At 43.9% G+C, this 20,695-nt stretch overlaps 1 protein-coding gene across 4 annotated transcripts in view; it reads left to right on the top strand.

Moving 5' to 3' along the window:
* Positions 1-20,695, top strand: part of NOS1AP (nitric oxide synthase 1 adaptor protein) — a 1,240,081-nt gene that overhangs the window by 984,275 nt on the left and 235,111 nt on the right. For all 4 annotated transcript variants that reach the window (XM_078643785.1, XM_078643775.1, XM_078643807.1 and 1 more), the window contains exon 6: positions 17,236-17,377. In XM_078643785.1, coding sequence (XP_078499911.1) covers positions 17,236-17,377 — 142 coding nt within the window. The remainder of the gene's footprint in view (positions 1-17,235; positions 17,378-20,695) is intronic.

Here is a 20,695-nt window from a genome sequence, read left to right as displayed (position 1 = left end):
CACACAGTCCCGGAAGTGCATACGCTGCAATCGAAATCCCAGTAAAAAGTTGACACACTCGACAATGAGATTCAAATGCCTTTGGGATGAACTTAAGTAAAGCCGGGCTGGATTCGTCACCACCGCCCAAGTTCCCAGATCCCCCCCGTACCGTACAGTTTACCTTTACCGTGGCGGCGTGCTCACGACCCGCTCCTCTCTCTCCGGGCTACAGACAAGCAGCGGACAATCCACCCATACACCGCACAAGCTGAAGCACGCAGAGGTCAGGCAGTTCGCCGGCTCCAGGCTGGGGGCGAGCTGGGAGGCGGCAGCACGGCGGGAGTATGTGCGGGTTCTCTCCTCCCATGTGCGGCTCTGCACTGAAGGCAGGCTCAGGGGACATATAATTTCGCAGCAAAATACTTAGAAGACTTCTCGTAAAATAGCAAGCGTTGATGAGTGTGCCGTTGTCAGACGCTTTAAGAGCAGGGACGCAGCGGGAGGGGGGATGGGCTCACAGACAGCGGGAGGGGGGAACGGGCTCACGGACAGCGGGAGGGGGGGGACGGGCTCATGGACAGCGGGAGGTGGGGCTGGACCGGTAGTAAAATATGCTGCTTACCTGCTAGCCGATGCCAGGCAGACGTTCCTCGTTGCGGTGCCTTCCAGGAGAAATGACCAAAACAAACCTCCCCCCCCCCCAAAAAAAAGCACCGCCCACAGCCGCATGACGTAGGCAAAAGCCTAAAAGTCTCGGGAACGCCCACGAATCTGCTCCGGCTTTGACGGACAGATCTCTGTTCCAATGGCTAGCCTCCATTTATGGAGCTAGCCAATGGAACAGAGGGGCGGGACTACACTCACATACTCTAAACAAAAGTGCAGCTTTTGACAGGCGAAACCTAAAAATGAATTATGCCGGTCATGTAACAGACATGAAGAAATTCAAGGATTGCTTTAGCAAGCAATGTGCACTTGTGTTATAATTTTTTATAAATTAATCCGAGCCAATGCCTGTATTCCATCCAGCAGTTGCAGAGGAGTGTGAGCATGGTCTGTGTCGACTAGTGCTCTGACGTGGACTGTGTAACCACTATAAAAAACAATAAATACAGTAGTTAATAAGAAAATTACAAGTATTAGAAGAGCTTTTAAAGTGACACAAATTGACAGCAGTTTCAAACAAAGGATAGCCCTGCTTGCTTCCAATAGCGGCTGCTACTGACCAGGGACAGGGGGTGAATATTTTTTTTTTTAAAGGACTTACCTTTTTACCACCGACCGCCGCCTCTTCTTTCTCCATCCTCCTCTCTGCATGGCAGGAAGCACACAGACTCCCAGAATCCCCTGGTCAATCACAATGCTGCCTTAGCAGCATTGTGATTGGTCTGAGCGGCATGGTTTGGTGCTCAGACATGGGCTGGCAGGCTCTGCATGTTCTCCACAGCCTGCGTGGAGAACAGGGCCATTTCTAGGTGTTTTGCCACCCTAGGCATAATTGAAAAATGCTGCCCCCTCACTTTGACTACCACCACTCATCAGCTACAAGTTCGTAATCCTTGCTAAGCACACTCGGTCTTCCATCCTGCCAAGTTAGGCAAATAGAGCAATCGGGACACCTGTTATTTGCAGCCTTTGGAAACTGTATACGCATCGTGTAAAGCGCTATATGAAAATGACAGTTTTATTTTTGTATGCGGGGTGGCAAAAGAATGGGGTGGGGGTAGCAGCCTTCTGTGACATCACATGATATAGTCCTTGCTCGATCAAGTGACCAGAAAGAAGAGCGTCAGTCAGTGCACTAGTCAATGGGATGCCAGGTTGCAGAGCCCCAGGCGCTTTTTGCCTGAACTTGGGTTTCATGAGGCGCTTTCTAAAGGTCTATCTGTTTGAGGTATGAATTCACCGACTGTAAGATGCAATGGGTAAATAGATTGATGCTGTAAAATTACATTTCAGTATTCAACTTAGGAAAGAGAAATGTATTCAAGGCGAGCATGAATAATTCATTAATATTATTACTAATAATTCAGGTTGTATATGCATCAGTGAATATATTTATTTACACACGATGCCTACTATCAAGTATTGGACAGAGAATATCTTCTGCTCCTTTCAATGAAAGTGGAATTTCACTTTGTTGTGGCTCTTACAAAAATCCTGCCTTCCCATTTTCTTTTCGGCTGTTTAATAGCATGCCAATAAAAGTATTACCCAACTTTGTGATTGGTTTTGTGTTAAAGTTACTACAATCTAATGCACTTTCACATCATAATAAAATACTTTAATATATTTGTTAGAAAATAATTTACAATAAAAAAATTAAATTTCCCTTTTTTTACACATTTTTACAATAAAAGTAATAGTTTACTTAGTACTGGGGATGCGATAAACATTTCGATAAAGTGTTATTACACAGTTTTTTTATATGAATTAACAAAACGTGTTTGTACACTTTTTGCATTCCTTTGTAATTATTATTATGATAAAAGTATCATAACACTTTATTATTTAATAATTATTATAGTAATTACCATGTTTTTACGTGTATATATTGCTTCTTATCACTCTGAAGGTTAGAAAAGGCGTGGAAAAAACCCGAGATCAGAGACACTGACGAAGTAGAGCAAAAGCTAACCGTGCTGCAACATACTCTGACGGTAGCTATCGATAAAATTGCCCCTTTGAAAACATTCAGACAGTTTCCGGTGGCCAAACAGGAAAAATGGTACACCGAGGCCCTAAGAAAAGAGAAACAAGAATGCAGAAGGATAGAGAAGAGATGGAGGAAATTACACTCTGAGGAAAATAAAAAAGCACATCGCGCAGCCCAAGCTAATTATTATAAACATATCAAGGCTGCCCGCAAAAACAACATCGCTCAACAGCTCATGGAAGCTGATAACTCTCCTAGAGAATTGTATAGGATTCTTGACACTTTTGTTAAACCTACAGCATGTATTTGCCCAGATGACTTTTCACTAAGTCTATGCGAAGAAGTGTCATCTTACTTTGAAAATAAAATAGAATCCATTTATGATAAAATCCTAGGATCCCAACCTAATAGCGATTCCCAAAAGGCCTCCTCCCTCAATGAGAACACTAACCTTACCTTAACTACATTCCCCCCTATAAACATCGAAGAGCTTGACACAATAATGACTCAAATCAAATCTGGATCTCCGGATGACCTTATTCCCGCCAAAATTTTTACCCCACTTCGTACCCTGTTAGCTCCCTACATTCAGGATATCATCAACCAGTCTCTCAAAGAGGGAAAAGTACCAACTGAATGGAAGAGAGCAGTGGTGAACCCAATCCGCAAGAATGCGGCCCTTCCTTGGACGGAGCTATCCAACCTCCGTCCTATCTCGCTCCTACCCTATTACAGCAAGATGGCCGAGAAACATGTTAATGCACACCTGTCCAACTACATCGAGGCAGCGGGCGGCCTAGACCACTTACAATCTGGTTTTAGGCCCAACCATAGCACCGAATCAGCCCTTCTGTCAGTGACAGATAACATCAGAATGTTACTTGACAGAGGGAGCTCAGTGATTCTGGTGCTATTGGACTTGTCCGCTGCCTTCGACACGGTGTCGCATGAAGTTCTTCTCGGCCGTCTGAAGGGAGTTGGAGTAGAAGGGACCGCTCTTGCGTGGCTGGAAAGCTTCCTTGGAGACAGACAACAAGGTGTCAAATTAGGCTCCTATAAATCTGTCTGCAGGAAGCTTACCAAGGGGGTGCCACAGGGCTCATGTCTAAGCCCTACGTTATTTAACGTATATGTGGCCCCCCTAGCAGAGATCATTAGATCTCATGGGTTTTCACCCATCTCTTATGCTGACGATACTCAGCTGCTTTTCCCCTTTCAAACCGTTACACCTGCAGTCATGCAATCTTTCCAAGACGGTATGAGAGCGGTGGCAGGTTGGATGGCCCAGAACTTTCTCCAATGCAACGTGACCAAAACTGAGGTCATGTTGTTTGGAGGGGCCTCCCTGCTCTGGTCCCCGGAATGGTGGCCACCTGAGCTCGGACCTGTCCCAGCGCCCAAGCTAACCATCAAGAATCTGGGGGTACGCCTGGACCAATCCCTGATTATGAAAGATCATGTCAGTCAGGTTGCGGGAACGTGTTTTCGCACAATTGGTCTTTTACGGCGTATCTTTCCCTTCCTACCAAACATCCATAGGAAGACGCTGGTTCAGGCACTAGTCCTTGGACGAGTGGACTACTGTAATAGTCTACTCATATCTGCCAACCAGGAACAACTTTGCAGACTGCAGGTAGTACAGAACACCGCGGCAAGGCTTATCCTGAATGCTCCCCCCCGCACCCCTTCCCGTCCCCTCCTCTCCCATCTTCACTGGCTCCCGGTGCAACAGCGGATCCATTTTAAACTTTGCTGCATTATGCATAAATGCCTCTACGGCTCTGGTCCCAAATATCTGAAAGATATCTTTCGCCCTTACTCTCCTGGACGTACCCTGCGCTCCAGCAACACTATGTTGCTATACGTCCCTAAAGTAAACAGAGCAAGACAGGGTGGCCGTGCCCCCTCCCTTAAAGGCCCAATGCTGTGGAACTCCCTCCCCCCCCAGCTAAGACAAATTCCTCATCTTCTTAATTTTAGGAATAAACTGAAAACCTACCTATTTACACAGGACTAACTTAGCTCCCCCTCTGCCCTTTCCCGACCTATAGTTTTGCTTTATCTCTCTCAGAAGCCACGCGCGGAGATACCCCTTCGGGGCTGATTCATGCGCGATACAAGACTATAAATAAATAAATAAATAAGGTGCCTTTATACTGTTGCTCCATCACATTATACGTGGACATTACACGGTTGGTAATTTTGTAGGTTTGCTTTTGACTTCTGAGCTTTAATGGTCAGGTGAGGCCAGATTTAACAAGCCCCATCCATGAATTATTGCGAATGCCAGGGCCCCACAGGCCAGCATAACTTTGCGTCAATGATTATTGAACCACATGCAACACATCTATGGCATATAAATTGCGTTTTCTGTGTAATCGCTGTATTAAAAATTAATTTTGTTCCTTACATAAGCCCTTAAAACAAAGCAAATTGATTTTTCGTTGTCTGTTACTTGGGAGAGGGAGACAATAACAAACTGATTTTGCTTCACGCATACTAAAGTCGTAAATTGACAAAACACATTTTGCTACACTTCTTATTATTTAAAAGTTGTAAAAAAAAAAAGAAACTTCTAAATCATTTTGTGCAAGTTTGTGGTTATACCTGTGCTGAGAACTTTCAGTTGTGAAGGGCCATGCCGAGAACAAGAGATTATGTGCATTCAGGAGAAGGCAAGCTGTCAGGCAGCATGTTACCAGACACTGAGTACAGCAAGTGGTTAAGTGTTTGCTCCACCTAGACCACACTGGGTGGTTTTCCCCAAGCTGCATGGACAATCCGGCATGAAGAACGGTGGGAACTGCAGAATTCAGCTCTGAACAAAACATGGCAAACTTGGGTTTCTTCCAGCGGCGGCGCCTCCCCGCTAAGGCGGAGGAGCGGCGCCCTACATGAAAAATTAAAGGATAATAACACCATGTTGTTATCAATTTGTTTTTCCGTACTAGCTCTGTTCAGGTGTGGGCGGGGATGGGCTACCCACTGAGCAGGGGGCAGAGGAGTGGTGGGAACTTTCTTAATGTGCATGACGGTTTGACTGGCCGTCTTGGGCCGGCCGTCTTGGGCCGGCCGAACAGTCATGTGCACTTAGCATTTCTCCACCTGGCTGTATTGCACAGCCTTGTGGAGAACATGCTCCCTGTCTGAGCGCCGAACCAGGCCCCTCAGACCAATCACGGCGCTACTGTCATGCTGGTGACAGCAGTGTTGTGATTGGCCTTGGGGAGTCGGGGAGCTTGTGTGCTTCCTGTTTCCTGCGTCGACTAAGAGGACAGAGGCGAGGTAGCGGCCGGCAGGTGTGTGGATTTTTCTTTTTTTTTTTAACACTCCCCTCGCTACCACTACTGCCCTGTAGCAGCCACTACTGGTATCTTCGTGTGCCACCGAATACCTTGAGTTTCAGGAAAGCAGTGTGGCAAAGCCTTATCTGCCCTTTCCACAATGGTCTTTCCATGGAGTGCTAGCGATGGTTCTCAATCCAAGATGGAGAATCTTTTTATTTGCATTCTCTCCCCATTTTGCTACTATTTTGTCCCTGAATATTTTGCTCTTAGCCGTTGGAACTCCTAATGAATAGGTTTCTAGATACTTATGCTGGGCTCTCACCTCTTCCCTGATGCAGGGCGAGTTTGTTACCTTGCTATCGTTCCAGTATTAATCTTCATTTTCAAACAAGGGATACAAGATTGCAAAATAGACACTTTGTGGGTTTTTTCTCTTCTATTGGGGCGCTTTTAAGGAGACACTCGAGACCTTTCACGCGTACTGATCTGTGCAGAATGGCTCCATGGCTGCTGGGAGGAGTCTCCCTTCATTCGATCATTGAAGAAGAGGAATCAACAGACCTTAGAGTCCAGTCCTTGACAAAAAACAAAGAGGTTCGGTAGCTCTGCAACATGACACTATGCATATGCAGGAGCAGTGCTGACGTAACATGAGTTAAAGCAAACACAAAGAGATGATGGACGGAGCCTTGAAACTTTTTCGACACTCACCCCCAGTCACAGATCTGGGTTGAATCCATCATTGTTCTTTAGCTCACTTCGCCACCCCAGTTCAAACACAGCTATATACAAATCAGCCTTGACCCTGTGCCTCATGGGAACAGTCGAGCCCGAACTGCCAAACCATGTCTTCCCTGGACCGGAAACAAGCATCCTGGGACTGGTTTCGGGCTAACAGCCCTCATCAGCCCGGCTAGCTTGAATCCAGTGGCAAAGTACTAGATACTTATGCTGGGCTCTCACCTCTTCCCTGATGCAGGGCAAGTTTCGTACCTTGCTATCGTTCCAGTATTAATCTTCATTTTCAAACAAGGGATACAAGATTGCAAAAGAGACACTTTGTGGGGGGTTTCTCTTCTATTGGGGGCCCTGTTAAGGAGACACTTGAGACCTTTCACAAGTACTGATCTGTGCAGAATGGCTCCAAGACTGCTGAGCAGAGTCACCCTTCATTCGATCAATCAAGAAGACGAATCAACAGACCTTAGAGTTCAGTCCTTGACAAAAAACAAAGAGGTTCAGTAGTTCTGCAACATGACACTATGCATATGCAGGAGCAGTGCTGACGTAACATGAATTAAAGCCTTACGGTGCCATACAGTGGAACTTCACGTATTAGAAAATGCCCAAAAATTTTGTATTTTTCCCGTGGATATGGAGAAGTCCAGAGACAAAATAGAATTTGGCATGAAGAGGTGAAAATCCTTGCACTGGTCATGTGCACATGTCAAGGTGCTGCAGTAGTCCACCCGCGGTGCCTCTAGTTTGGGTGAATTAATTTTAGTGAGTTCTTTACATTTTAATTAAATCCTTCCTACAACTCCGTATACCAACAAAGGTATCAATATGCTTCAGAACAAAAAAGTTAGAAGTGTACAACAGTTTGAGAATGGAAACTGTAAAGTCTGTAGCCACACTCTGGTGGATTTGACGGGTGTTGGTCCATACAGTGGTCTCTTTATAAATGTGATTTTGAAAGATGTTCGGTGTTAACATTACGTTATAATGCATTCCTTTAACCAGTGAAATAATAAAGGTGTTAAGGTCAGGGAATTGTAATGCAGCACTCTGAGACGAAGAGTAAAGCAATATTTTTCTCATTAGACTTTGTATCAAAGATCTGTCTACATCTCAATACTTGATATTGATAGATAATTCCAGACCCGATTAATATAGGAAATCAAATTCTTGGGTGTAAAATTGAAATGCACAAAATTGATGTTTGTTTGTAATATCTCAGTCTTAAAGAACCAACTTCTCAGAAATCTATACCTCATAACCAACTGACCATATTGTTGAATTAAAAGTAGAATACGGCATGATGCTTGTGACCTGGTCTAGATCCTCAGTCTCACTATTCTTAAAACATCCTTGCAGTATAATTTTGATCAATTCTTTGTCATCTCCTCATTAAGTGCTGAAATCAATCTGGATGGATGGAACAAATGTTGGACCTTTATTTAAAATGGAGATGAGTCTTGCAATTGAAAACAACACATGTTGCATGAATCTAAGACTTTTGACAGTTTATGTGCGACCCCCAAAGAGCAGCCAAGATTCTCAGGGTCTAATTAGTTTGGATTAGAGCTGCTACTTGATGAGCTGGAAAACCTGTTTGCGGATACTAAAATTCTGCTGAGGAGTCTAGGAAAGATCACAATAATCTTCTGACAAGTCTTGTCCCTTCTTTTTTATGTGCATGATTATCTTCTAAGTTTTTGTATTTCTTACCAATGGTGTCTTTTTTAAGGACTTCCATCTCATTGTTAACTTTTACTAGTAATTTCTTGGCATCCATAAAGCTTGTGATTAAAAGATTTGTGTCACTGGGGAATTAAATTCTCCTGCTCTTCTGCTGAGCTTAGATGATGATAAGCTCCCTAACATTGTCTATAATCCACTCCGTTTTTTTGTACCTGGGATTAAGATAAGAAGGTTCATATAATGAATGCATTTCTAGTAGGTCCGCTGGTGATTCCCATTTTTGTGATAGGAACGCATAATGCTAACTAATACTTTTGAATAACCATATGTGTACACATATTGATTTACTGAGGAAACGCCCTGTATTTGAAGATACATTAGGGTGGAGCACTACTAAGAGATATTTATTTTATTAAGAGCACCATTGTCTTCCTGTGCATGGGTTGCTCTTGCTATATATATATTTTACCTAGAGTAGGCAGTATTTTCTAGTATTTGCAGGTTTTGAGTGTCTTTGAGAATTTAAGAGGGATGAGCAACTTCATAAGATAAGATTTGCTGACGAGCAATGTAGTAAAGGTCAGGCTATAACATGGTTGTCCAAAATTGGTCCTTAAGACTGGATCCATGCCACATTTTCATGATAGTCACTTAAGATAAATTAACATATTATGGATTTAAATGAGAATCATTTACATTGTCATTACTCCCAAAAAACTGGAATGCATCGATCCTCTTTCCCCTGGGTCTACAGTTTGTAGTATACTTTTCCCATATTAATTCTGTTGACTGCACCTTTTTTCATTCCGAGCAATGTGTTGATTCCCAGAATGAGTGATGGTATTACCTTTACGAAGTTTCTGTCATCAGCCCATCCCTGTCACAGACAGAGCTGGTGATCCTATCTTGCTCTCCTTACTCTCAATCTGTCTGGTACCTTCAATGGATAATATCTCTATTTTAGAAATGTAATGAAATTCTGTGCCACATTTTCCAGAGATATTGACAAGCTGTACCAATTGTGAATTTGTTTTTGTTATAATGCTTCTAGTGGCCTTTGGGGATTGTCCATTCCAGAATATGTTGAGAAGGAGGAGTTGTGAAAGGCAAAATATAGTCAGAAATTCTTTGACTGATGACTCAGTATTATTGAGAAAAAAAAGAGGGATACACAAGAGAAAGCCTGGGAGGGCCTTTCAGAAGCAGCTAGGTTGAGAGACATCAACTCATTCTGGGAGATAATTAACCATCCGTTCTTTGCTGAGCATCATGCCCCAAGGGTGGAAGTAATAATATCAGCTGATCTATGGGTGGCCCACGTCTCACAAATGTTTTAACCTGGGCTGAATTACTGTTCCTCCACGCTTTTAGCCAACAATTTTACTAGCCCTGTGCCATGTTCACAATCTTCCTATTTGATAATTGAAACTAAGGAAGTAGTCAGCGCAATTAGGAAATGAGCCCTTGTGTAAGCGCCTGGCCCTGATGAGTCTTTCCCTTCTTTTTTTGTGGCTAAAGATTTGGGGGTACCCGGAGGCGGATTTGGTGAGGTCTAGTGTTTTGGACTGCTTAGCACTGGATGGGTGGCACGGATCCCATGGTTGTTATATCTTGAGAATACATTTAAGGTCATAGGATTAGCTGAAATGTTTGATGACCTTCATACGATATCCATTGGAAGTAAAAAGATAGTTAAGAAATGTTTCCGAAACCACTGTACAGATTTGAGATTGCCGAGGGTCCAGTCTCTGGTTTCAATTGATAGATACGTGTTGGTATCAACCTGCAACAGCATGGGACCTTATCTAACTTGGTTCCTGAACCTCATCCAACGTTGTTACTTGACATATTTTAGACTGAGTTTAATACATTTTAAGGTCGCCTTTTCCCTGCCATACATTGTTCTGCCCCTTATAGAAGGATCCTAGGCATGATTTTCTGATTCCTGTTTTACGAAAATGACGTTTGAGAACCCATCAGAAAGGCCTGGTGTTTCTACAGAAATTAGGTACTTTAAAAACTTGCGTAGCAATGTTACATTTTATTAGGCAGGTCGTAAGGATTAAAATAAGGTATAAACTCATTACTTTATGATGCTGATTCTGTCCCCATTTTAATTCTTTTTGATGTTCTAAGGTGTGAAATGTTTTATTCATTAATCCCCATGATGCTGTCTGTATGATATTTACAGAGACCTATTTATTTACGCTGTTTCCCCCTTGTGATTTGCACTGTGCATTTTAATAATATTAAGGGGTGAATTGCTTTTATTTCTTGTGTTTGATGTCTTTTATGGCTATTTGCCGAATAAAGATTTGTTTTGAGACTCAAAATGGCATGGCGACATTGCATAATTGGTGAACTTAATTTAGTTGGCTTGCAGTGAAATATTGATTTTTTCTGTTGCTGGGAAATATGTCGCTATTACCTGGCAAAAAAATATTTATCTTTTTGATTTAGAATGTTTTTTTTCTAAACAATGAAAATTCGCAATGCAGATATGAAAGGCGTTGTGCTTGATTGTATTATCAGGTGGAAAGTGAAACCAGGAAAAACAAAGACATATTACTACAGAGTCTGTCTAAACTGCAATGTCTGTGTATTTTAATTTACTAGTCAAAAATAGTCAAAAATAAAAGCAAAACGTTGCATCGAAGCCAGGGAAGTAAACTAATTAAAAAAATATGAAAAAACAATATAGTGTATCAAATTCCTATAGGTTGCAATTTTGATGTCACTCAGCTATGCCCTTCCTCAGGAAATACTTGACGAGCATGCAATGTAATCAGTTACATACTACCTAATTAACTGGTCAGGTCTTAGAAAAGAAACTGCAATTTAGTAGAAACCCGGTAATTTTGCATTTATTTATTGACAGTGTTAAACTGGCACTTGCTGTGGCGGCCACGTCTGACTGAGCACCTAACAAAACAAGCTAATGATTCTTTCCAGTATGTGTTTATTGTGAAAAGGCAGTATATTTGGCAGATCAGAACATAAAAACTGTCCTTGGTTGAAAATTCATGCTGCAAATAAAAATCCCAGAAAGGTCCTGGGGGATGTTCTGTTGACGATGCAGGTCTTCTGCTAAGGCTCCCTGGGGATACAAGCAGTTATTCTCAGCTTAATAAACTGACAACATGGCAGGTTACTGGGGTATTAGAGGTAAGCTGATGCAGTTTGATGTGCAGTTAAACCTCAGATAAAAGCGCATAGTGAGGCATTCCGCTGTTACTAAAGATCTGTCAGCGCTCAAGTTCTATGCATCGCTGGGATTGTGTAGAGGCACAACTGCAAAGTGCCAAAGGCGTCCCGGAGAGAGTGTGTGTGCCCCCATGCCACCCTGAAGAGTGGCATGGTTCTTGACTGGCCCTAGTGGAGTCAAGAAGAATGCCATAGGAGTTTCCCACTGGACCACACTGGATCTACATTTAGCCCTTGTAAATGTTCTAACACCATTCCCAATGTCCTAAGCAAGCAGAGCAAGCACGTCTAAAGCTCTGCAGAAGTGTTTGAGGCCACATGATTAGAGAAAATTAGAGAAAATTCAGTTTTCCTTTAGGGCCTGGCCCTGGACCCAGAAGTGCTATTGGTCTTCTGCAGCAAATCTGGTTGTGGATATCTCCTAGCTATGATGAAGGGAAGCTACTGTCCAGAAAGGGAAAAAACAAGCAGAATCAGAGGCGTACCAGAAATTGTGTGTATACATGTTTGTCCTGCCGTATGCAACATTGTGTATGTTTTATTTGGAAAGGAACAACATTGTAAGTGTTTTATTTGGGAAGGAGATGGAACTGGGCCTCGGTTTCTCTGTTTTATTTAATGTATTTTACTTTTGTCAATTTGTATAGCACAGGGAAGGCCAAAATTGGGTTTCAGTGCACTACACAAAGTAGTAAGTCGATTGAAGTAACAATAAGCTCTCAACAATCAAATGAAACCGCAATTTTTACATTACATAAAAGCTGTCTTCTTGAGCTGTGTCATTAAAGAGAGGGGGGCCCAGGAGCCAATTAAAGGTCCAGTGCCCGTGCTCCAAGCGATAAACGTGAAGTCAAAGAAGGGGACACGGTTCCTGAGGAGTGGTGCATGTGTCACTCACTCACTTAAAGGAGGGAAAGAAAGGGGGAAAGATAGGGATCCTAGGTCTAGAACCCACTGCTAGGAGGGAAGAGCAAGTCTTGCCTCTTGTAGCCTTCACACACCCTGAAGGATGGCATGCTTCATCATTGGGCAGTTGCTGCAACGAAGGGTCGCTTTATCAGAGATCTTTTGGAAACTGCTGTATGGTGCGTGCAGGTCTGTGGGGTGAGTCCTATATGGAGGGAAGAAAAGTGTGTGCAAAGATTTTAAAACTGACTAAGGGTTACCAGAAGATGTGTGTTTCTAATATGATGGCACCTTTGTCAGAATAAAAAACTCGTAGGTTAGATGTTACCACTGAAGGCCCAATGTGACCAAGTAACTAGAAGGTGAGGTCGACATGTTTCGCACCTATGTGGTCACAGAGATCTGTGGCGCTTCATCAGGACCGAATGAACTGTGTGTGGTGTGTTGTCCACGTGAGGAGTGATAAAAGAGGAGAAACCCTCTAAGGGATCAGGGCAAGCCAAAAACTGTGAAACCTGTAGTTTAGGCTACAACTAAATAGTTGAAACCACTCCTGATCGTTACCTAATGGGGAGGTGAGAAGTGCTCCCAGGGCTAGAAGCGCAAGGTCTTCTTGAGCTGTCGCACATTTTCATTCCTGAGGTGATGCATCAAAGTGTATTACACGAATATATGATGATACATCGAATTCCGTTGCAACGCATGCCTTTACCACGCATGCGTTACAACGGAATTCGTTTAGCACGCATAAACCTTTCACCGACTATTTGCGTGGTGACGTCATACGTCGTTAAAAGAAAACGGCATTTTTTTACCGATTTCTCTTAATCGACTCTGATGCCGACGTGACTTATGGTGAGTTGTTTTATTTGGGGGGGAGACCCCCCAAACCCCCCCTTTTTTTTTTACTTTTACCACATATGCCTTTACTACAAACATCGTAGTAAAGGCATGCGTGGTAAAGGCATTAGTTGTAACCACGCATGCGTTGTACTGCATGCGTGGTTAAAGATTTCGTGGAAACGGCTTCGTTGTAAAAGCCGTTCCCGTATTACACCTTTGAAATTAGACACGTTTCTAATAACAGATCTTTCTAGATTTGCAGCAGAGACCTGGAGCTCAATGTTCCTTTTACATGTGTTGCTTGTAATGGCATATTTTGAGAAGACCCCCTCAGTCTATCAAATATCTGTGATGATTTTTTGCATTAACGACAAGCACGTGAATTTGATTTATGTGCCTGTAGAATTTATGTGTAATATCATTATTTGCTTCTCAAACCCAGAATTAATTTATTGATTTTGGTAGAGCTTGGTTACCCAACATGGTACCCAAAATAATTTTGTATTAGCAATAAAAGCATGTTTTAAACATTCAAAATACTTTTGTAGTCCATTTGTATTACCTCTGATTCTCGGTAATGTGCTGTCATTGGAAATCAATATATTTACTCACTAAATATATATACAAACAAACTTGTAATCTATTTCCTTTGTGTGTTCCCTTCCCAAGGAAGCTAGTTTTAACCTTTTACACCTTGCTGCTCATCAGACTATGTTGACGAGATGTGTTTCAGTTTCCCCGTTGGGCACTGGTTAGAGGTCTTATTCAGGACTATACACCTTTGTGCCTAATAAAAATTGGGTCTGTTTTTCTTGGCCAAAAGATATCTAGGCAGGTGGAAGTAAGAGTCCTCTGAAGTATTTCTGCAGTTACATAGTGGAATGAGCACGTTCCCTCTAATGCGCTCCAAGGAAGTACTGTGTGCGGAGGTGTACCTTTGCTATGCTGTCGCCCTATGGAGCAATGCTCTATCATAAAAAATTCTCACACTGGCTACATATTTCTCAAAAAGGACTGTGAGTTATTGGTCTGCGTCTGTAGCCCCAAACAGCCACACAAAACAAGATTCCTGTTATCTGTCTTGGCATTCACTGCCCGTTTTCAACCCAAATAGTGTTATCAGCGGGCCGTGTTTCCTCCGTGCAACATGTATAATTTCTTTGTTGTCTAAAATGTGGACCTTTCCATTGGTGTTGGTAATATTGAACCCCCTTGCGGAAAAACGCAGTGCAGGCCAGACAAGTCGAAAGGGATTGATTGGGGAGTGCACATTTCCAGTAGTGAGTAGCGTCTGTGATCTCCACAACATACAATACATATTCCAATATTTTCATGGTTTGGAATACAAGTCTGATGCTCTCCAGAGGTGTTTGGAGATCGGTGCCCGCCAAAAATAAACGTTTGAAAGAAATGGAAGGAAACAGTGCATTAATATGTGCAATATGACTAAAGGATTTGCTGGGGGAGATGATCAGCATGACAATACGATTGGAAAGGATATGAAAATAAGTTACTGTGTCCCACAATCTCATCCCTGATACTGGATGTATGTTTTAATTCAGACATATCTTACAGACTCCAGTGGTAGTCTCTTTATTCAGATTACAGAGGCCATCGAGGATTAGGCAGAAGGCAATTCCTAATGTTGCACCAAATTTACAGGCTCAGGTGTCAGATAACAATTATGATTTTTATAGAATTTGTACAGAAAAATAACTCCACACGATTCCTGAAATAACAGCATGGGTAACAGGTGGTCTCTGGAATCAACGGAGTATCACACGCAATACGTTTTCCAAATCAACATGAAAAATATCAGCTTTAAATATATTTTGAAAATGCATTCATTTTGCAATCTTAAAAAAGGCATCCCTTTTTGTACATAAACACACTGCCATCCCTGAAACAAAAGATTTCTGAAAGTACATACTAAAGGAGCTGCCCCGTCTGGTCTTTCCTAGGATGAACTTGCCTACCATCTAAAGCAGATCCCTGCTTCCTATCGCTGATGGAGCTCCGCCCAGGAGAAATGGTCACTTGGCCCAAGTCCCTAATGCTAACTCCTTGGCACAGAATTGGCTGTTGCCTGCCCTATCTTTCCCTGTCTCCCCGCCAGTCCCTGGGCCCCTCAGCAACCAAGGTAATGACATAATTTTAAGAGCATCCTGGGTTGCAGCTATGCTAAACACTGAAAATGTATGTGCCCTGCGTTTATGTTTGCTTACATTGAAATAACGTGGGCATCCTATATCTCTGGTCACACCAAGTTGAGCACAATCTTTGAAGACCAGCATTGGTAAAATAGGCGTATGTAGGACAAAATAAAGTGAGGGAGTATTATCCTTTTGGCTAGAGTTGCTCTACCTATCACTGACAAAGTCAACATTTAAAAGAACCGGATAGAATGACAGAGCTTCCCTATGGGCTTGATGATATTACCCCTAGCAGGTTCCCAACCAAGTGACAGACCTGGATCCTGAGATGCGTAGACATGGTTCTAGTCTATACCAAGCTGGGTGGGTCCATTGCTCCCAGCACCACCGGTGGATCTGGTCTCTGTGAGAAAAGACAGACTTAACCCCAGATTAGTCTTAGACCAGATAAAAGCCTACATCGGTTCACTATATACTATATACATCACTGACCACAAGTGAATAGAAGGGTCAGGAATAAACAATACAATATCTGCGTGGAACACTATACGTTGGATGCTCCATTATCGGCTAGAGGTCCCACGATGACAAGCCAATGGCTTCATCCACAGCACAAACAACAAAGGGGAAGGACTCAGGCCTAGGGATAGCTACACCAGGATTATCAGCTGAACATTATCCTTTTCAGAACTGTTCATAAGTCCTCTCACCCCAAAGATTTGAAAGCCTTCCTCGTATCTTTGAGGGTAATTCATGACAATGCACAGCCATCAGAGACTAGCAATGTACGCTATTTAGACACCCCGAAAATTATAAATTTGGGAATGCAATTTTGAGATTAGATCTTTTTTCAAAACTATAAATCCTCTCTTGAACTGAACTGGGTGGTAAGGCATTATGGAAATTCAATACCTGTACGAACACAAGCCCCAATGAATCGATGACGATTGGGGAAAGATGAACATGGATAGAAGAAGCTGACATGGTGTCTTCCAGGCAAAGTATGCAATATATACATGTATTGAGGTGGATAAGGTTTGTACACTTTTCTGATTCTGTAATGTTAAGTAAACTACCACAAATTAAATAAAACAAATTGTGAATCAACTCTCTTCACTTATGCATTCAACCCCCTTTCATTTACTAATCTTTTCCCTTTTAAGTACATCATCTGTCAGATAATGCAACTTCCTCCACCACACCAATCAACTCCACGTACGGGAGAGGGAATTCCTAACACCAATGTGTGAGCTTTGTATCGCCTGTGCAACCTCCAATGCATATGAAGCGCCCTTGTGTTCCTCTTGTTATAATGCACAACCTTGCTCATACATCGTTGTGCGATGTAAAGCAGGCGGCTTCCCTAATCGATCTATCGATCCATTCTATATAACATCATTTTGTAAGTAGGAGCTATTCACTAGGCACTGTGTACTCCTAGTGAGGGAACCTCATTGGTTAAGGAGGAAGGTGAGGGAGGGACTGGAGGTAATGGATTATTCTTCTCCTTGTGTTGTGTGATCAGGTCCCATCATCAACACCGTCAATTTCATAGTCTCTTGCTTCCGTATATCTATTTTACTTCAGTTCTGTTCTATTCGTTTTTAAAACCTATGAGTGAGTGATCAAATGAATCAACGGTTCACTGCTTCCTCAAGAAATGGTAGCATATATTAAAATACTTGCGGGATTTCGAGGCAATTTCCCAGTGAGCTAATTTGACAATGTTGCCTTATGGTTTGGGATTAAGTGTTACATTCTGTTCCTCTCTGTCTTCCAGAGCCAAGCCATGCGGGTTGTAAGGACTGTAGGTCAGGCCTTCGAAGTGTGCCACAAACTCAGTCTGCAGCACACAGAGCAGAATGCGGATGTCCAAGAGGACGAGGAAAGCGAGAAGAACAGCGAAGGGCCAGATGTTCCAGGTATGCATGCCGGATGAGCATTTCTTTTGTGCATCACATCCTGTTAACTGTGCTGTGCAGACAGAGCACAGGAAGTAGCACATAGTGTCCTTCTGAGGACTTCTTCCAGTTCTAACCTTTCTAAATGCAGTGCTGGCTGCCTCGAAACGGGGGTGGTGGGGCGGAGGGTAGGGGTGAATGGAAGAAAATATATATATATATGGGCCCTGCGCCGCAGCCGCCCCCCTCTCCTCCGCCCTCTTCTCCGCCCTCTTCATCTACACAGGCAACACCGGAAGCAGGCTCTCACAGCCCATCACGACCATCGTGATTGGTCTGAGCGGCCTGGGCATGTTCTCTATCGGGCTGTGCAATACAGCTATATGGGGAAAACATGCTAAGTGTGCATGAATGTTTGGCCAGCCGAAGAGGGCCAGCCAAACATTCATGCTTACTTAGGGAGTGAAAAACACTCTTCAGGGGAGGAGCCAAGATGGCGATCGGTGCGGCAGTGTAGGCTCCCGGCTCCGTAAGCTTCCGAGCCCCGCAAGATAATCCTGTCCACGATCCTGGCATTGCATGGCAGCGGGGCGACGGTGAAGGCGCGCAGATATCGCTTGTGCGATCCCGGCACCTCTACCTGCCTCACAGACGGAGATATTCACGAAATTGACTGATGGCCTTAAACGACCCGGAGCCGAGACCTCGGTTGGTAAACATGGCCGGGCGCTGATTCATCGGAGGCGGCCAGCTGGACCTGGGCGGAGTCGGCCCGCCGAGACGCGGCACCTCCACAGGGAAATTTTCTGTTGGTGCCCTGGTTGTCGAACGGTGCGGCTGGAGTGCATCCTCGATATGGAGGCTCGATGGAACTACTGCTGATTGCGGAGAGCGTAAGGTGCGCCTGTTGGCTTTGTCTTTGTTCTTGCCCGGTTTTTGCGGGCCGCTCCCGAGTTTGAGGCTGTTGCTGAGTCGGAGAGGGGATGACCGCTGCCGTGGACTGTTTTTTAGGCTTATACTCTGGGAAGCCCCGGAATCCCATCTGTGGTCTGCCTAAGCCGGACTTGTCCCTGCCCTGCCTTTGTTCTCTCAACCAGTTAGACGCGCCTAATGGGTGCCTGAATACGAGGGAGTGCAACACCCTGCCTACTGAAGTACTGTGCGAGGGTGAGTGCGAGTCACCGAGTAGCTCAGTGATGGGGAAAATACAGCCTGCGCTGTCCTGCAGTGATATCCTTGCCGCTCTAAATGACTTTCACACCACTTGGTGGGATGGCTCCCGAGCGCTTGGGGAGAAGCTAGACGATGTTGTGCTCACGCTGGGACTGATGCACCCGGATGGCCCCCGGCTACGCGAGGAATCGCCTTCATCTACGTCTGTGGAGAGTACTGTGATTGTACTTGGATGCGGAGGGGACTGGATGATCCCGGACAGTGTGGGTGCCTGTGACAGAATGCCCGTGCGTCTTTATTGTCCGGAAGGATGCCTTTCCCAGCATTTGATGGTGGCCCCGTCCATAGTAGCGCCGCTGAGGACTCGTACACTGCTCCAGCTATTGTTGCCTCCTGTGACTGCTTCCTCTTTCCTCGCCCTGGTACTTCTGTTGGGGAACGCGTCCCCTGACTTGGATCTGGGAGTGCTGGTCTTCGGTGGAGGGGACTCTGTCGGTGGTCGGCGGCATCCATTTTGTGCTTGCAAGTTGCACCTCTACCGTGCGTGGACATTTTGTCTTCATTTGTTTGCCGGGATGAGATCTCCTTTGCGGGCATGCCACGGGGGATTTATAAGAATGGGCCAGGGCTAAGTGGTTCTCTTTGATAGTTGATGTCTGTGTGGCGGGTGGGTGAAGCGGGTTGGCGAGTTCTTACACTATACTTAATAGCGCGATATGTAATGTTTCACCCCCATTTTTACTGTACTAAGTGATTGCTGCTTTTATTGTCGCTTCTGGGGCGGAGACTACATTCATGGAAGGAGAGACCGGGAGCCTATTGGGATAGCCCTCCTCCGGTATTATATAACCTTTTTTCTTTTTCCTTTCTCTCCTCTGTACCTAAATTTCGGGTTCCGTTCTCGGGCGACAGGCACACTGCTAGGGGGGGGGGGGCAGGCCATAGCCTCTGCATGTGTGCTGGGTGGGGGGTTGGGGGTGGGGTTTTTTGTTTCGTCTTCGTTTCTATGGGCCTCGTTTTTTCTCTTCTTTTTCTTGGTTCTTTCTTTTCTTCTTTCTTCTTTCGGGTCAGTGTGGTGCTTAAGTGTAGCGTTCGCTTATGGTTTCTGTTGTTATTGTTCCAGGAAACATTAGTTAGGATGTTCCACGTTAACGGGGTGGGTGATGGCCAGTACGTATTGTGAATACATGTTTTTATCCTGATAAGCGTATTTTTCAGCCGATCCTCCGATTGTGACTCTTAGCATCGTTGATAATCTGCTGTGTTCATTGCCCCCTCTATGCTTGCTGCGGATTGCATGGCGACTGATCCTTTTTCATTTATAAACTTTAAAATTAACCTGATTTATCCTGTACTCGACGGCCACTTTCTCCATATGTGTCATTTCGAATACCGGCTGCTTCTTCTCTAGAGACTGCTGAGCTGTTCTATTGTTGCGTTCGTGCTACAAACTGATTTTGAGGCCGGCCGGGATGGTTGTAGGCCCGTACCTGTATGCTTTTGTTACACAATAAAGGTTTTTAAAAAAAAAAAAAAAAAAAAAAAAACACTCTTCACTTTGCTTAGCCCCGACCCGCCCTGGCTGGCTTCAGTCCTGTACAGAAAAATAAAATGATAATAACATCTTTTTATTATCATTTTATTTTTATTTTTGTACTGCTCAAATAGTGGGGCGATGCTCCTCCGCCTTAGCGGTGGAGCTGCCACTGTCTAAATGATGCAAAAGAACTGTGTATGTAAGTAAATGACAAGAAGGATTTGTTAGTTCACCTTCAACTGTTGACATTAATAGAAAAAATGACTGAATCCTGAACTTGCCTCTGCTTTAGATTGTTGAATGGATCTCATGTAACCAAACACGTGCTGCATCTAATGAGCTTAAGATAAAGGGCCTTCACTGGATCTGGAAATCTTATAAAAGTCCTCTACACTGGTAGAAAAGAAGACACATAGACCCTGGGAGGCAAAAGAGGCTATGTGCAATGCTTCCATCAAACATGCAAAGCTTTAGGGTCCCCTCATCAAGCAGATTCCTGACAGGGCCCTCATTCACTCTCACCTGCTTTTTTGGTGCAGTCCACACCACCCAATGGTTTTCTTCTGCTTGAATAAATTCCATATTTACTATGGTTCCACATCTATTATTATTATTATTTGTGACTTGTA

Source organism: Lissotriton helveticus, chromosome 1_1 (assembly GCF_964261635.1).
Source record: "Lissotriton helveticus chromosome 1_1, aLisHel1.1, whole genome shotgun sequence".
Taxonomy (NCBI): Eukaryota; Metazoa; Chordata; class Amphibia; order Caudata; family Salamandridae; genus Lissotriton; species Lissotriton helveticus.
The sequence above is the reverse complement of the archived record's forward strand: the minus strand, read 5'-3'. Positions and strand labels throughout refer to the sequence as shown.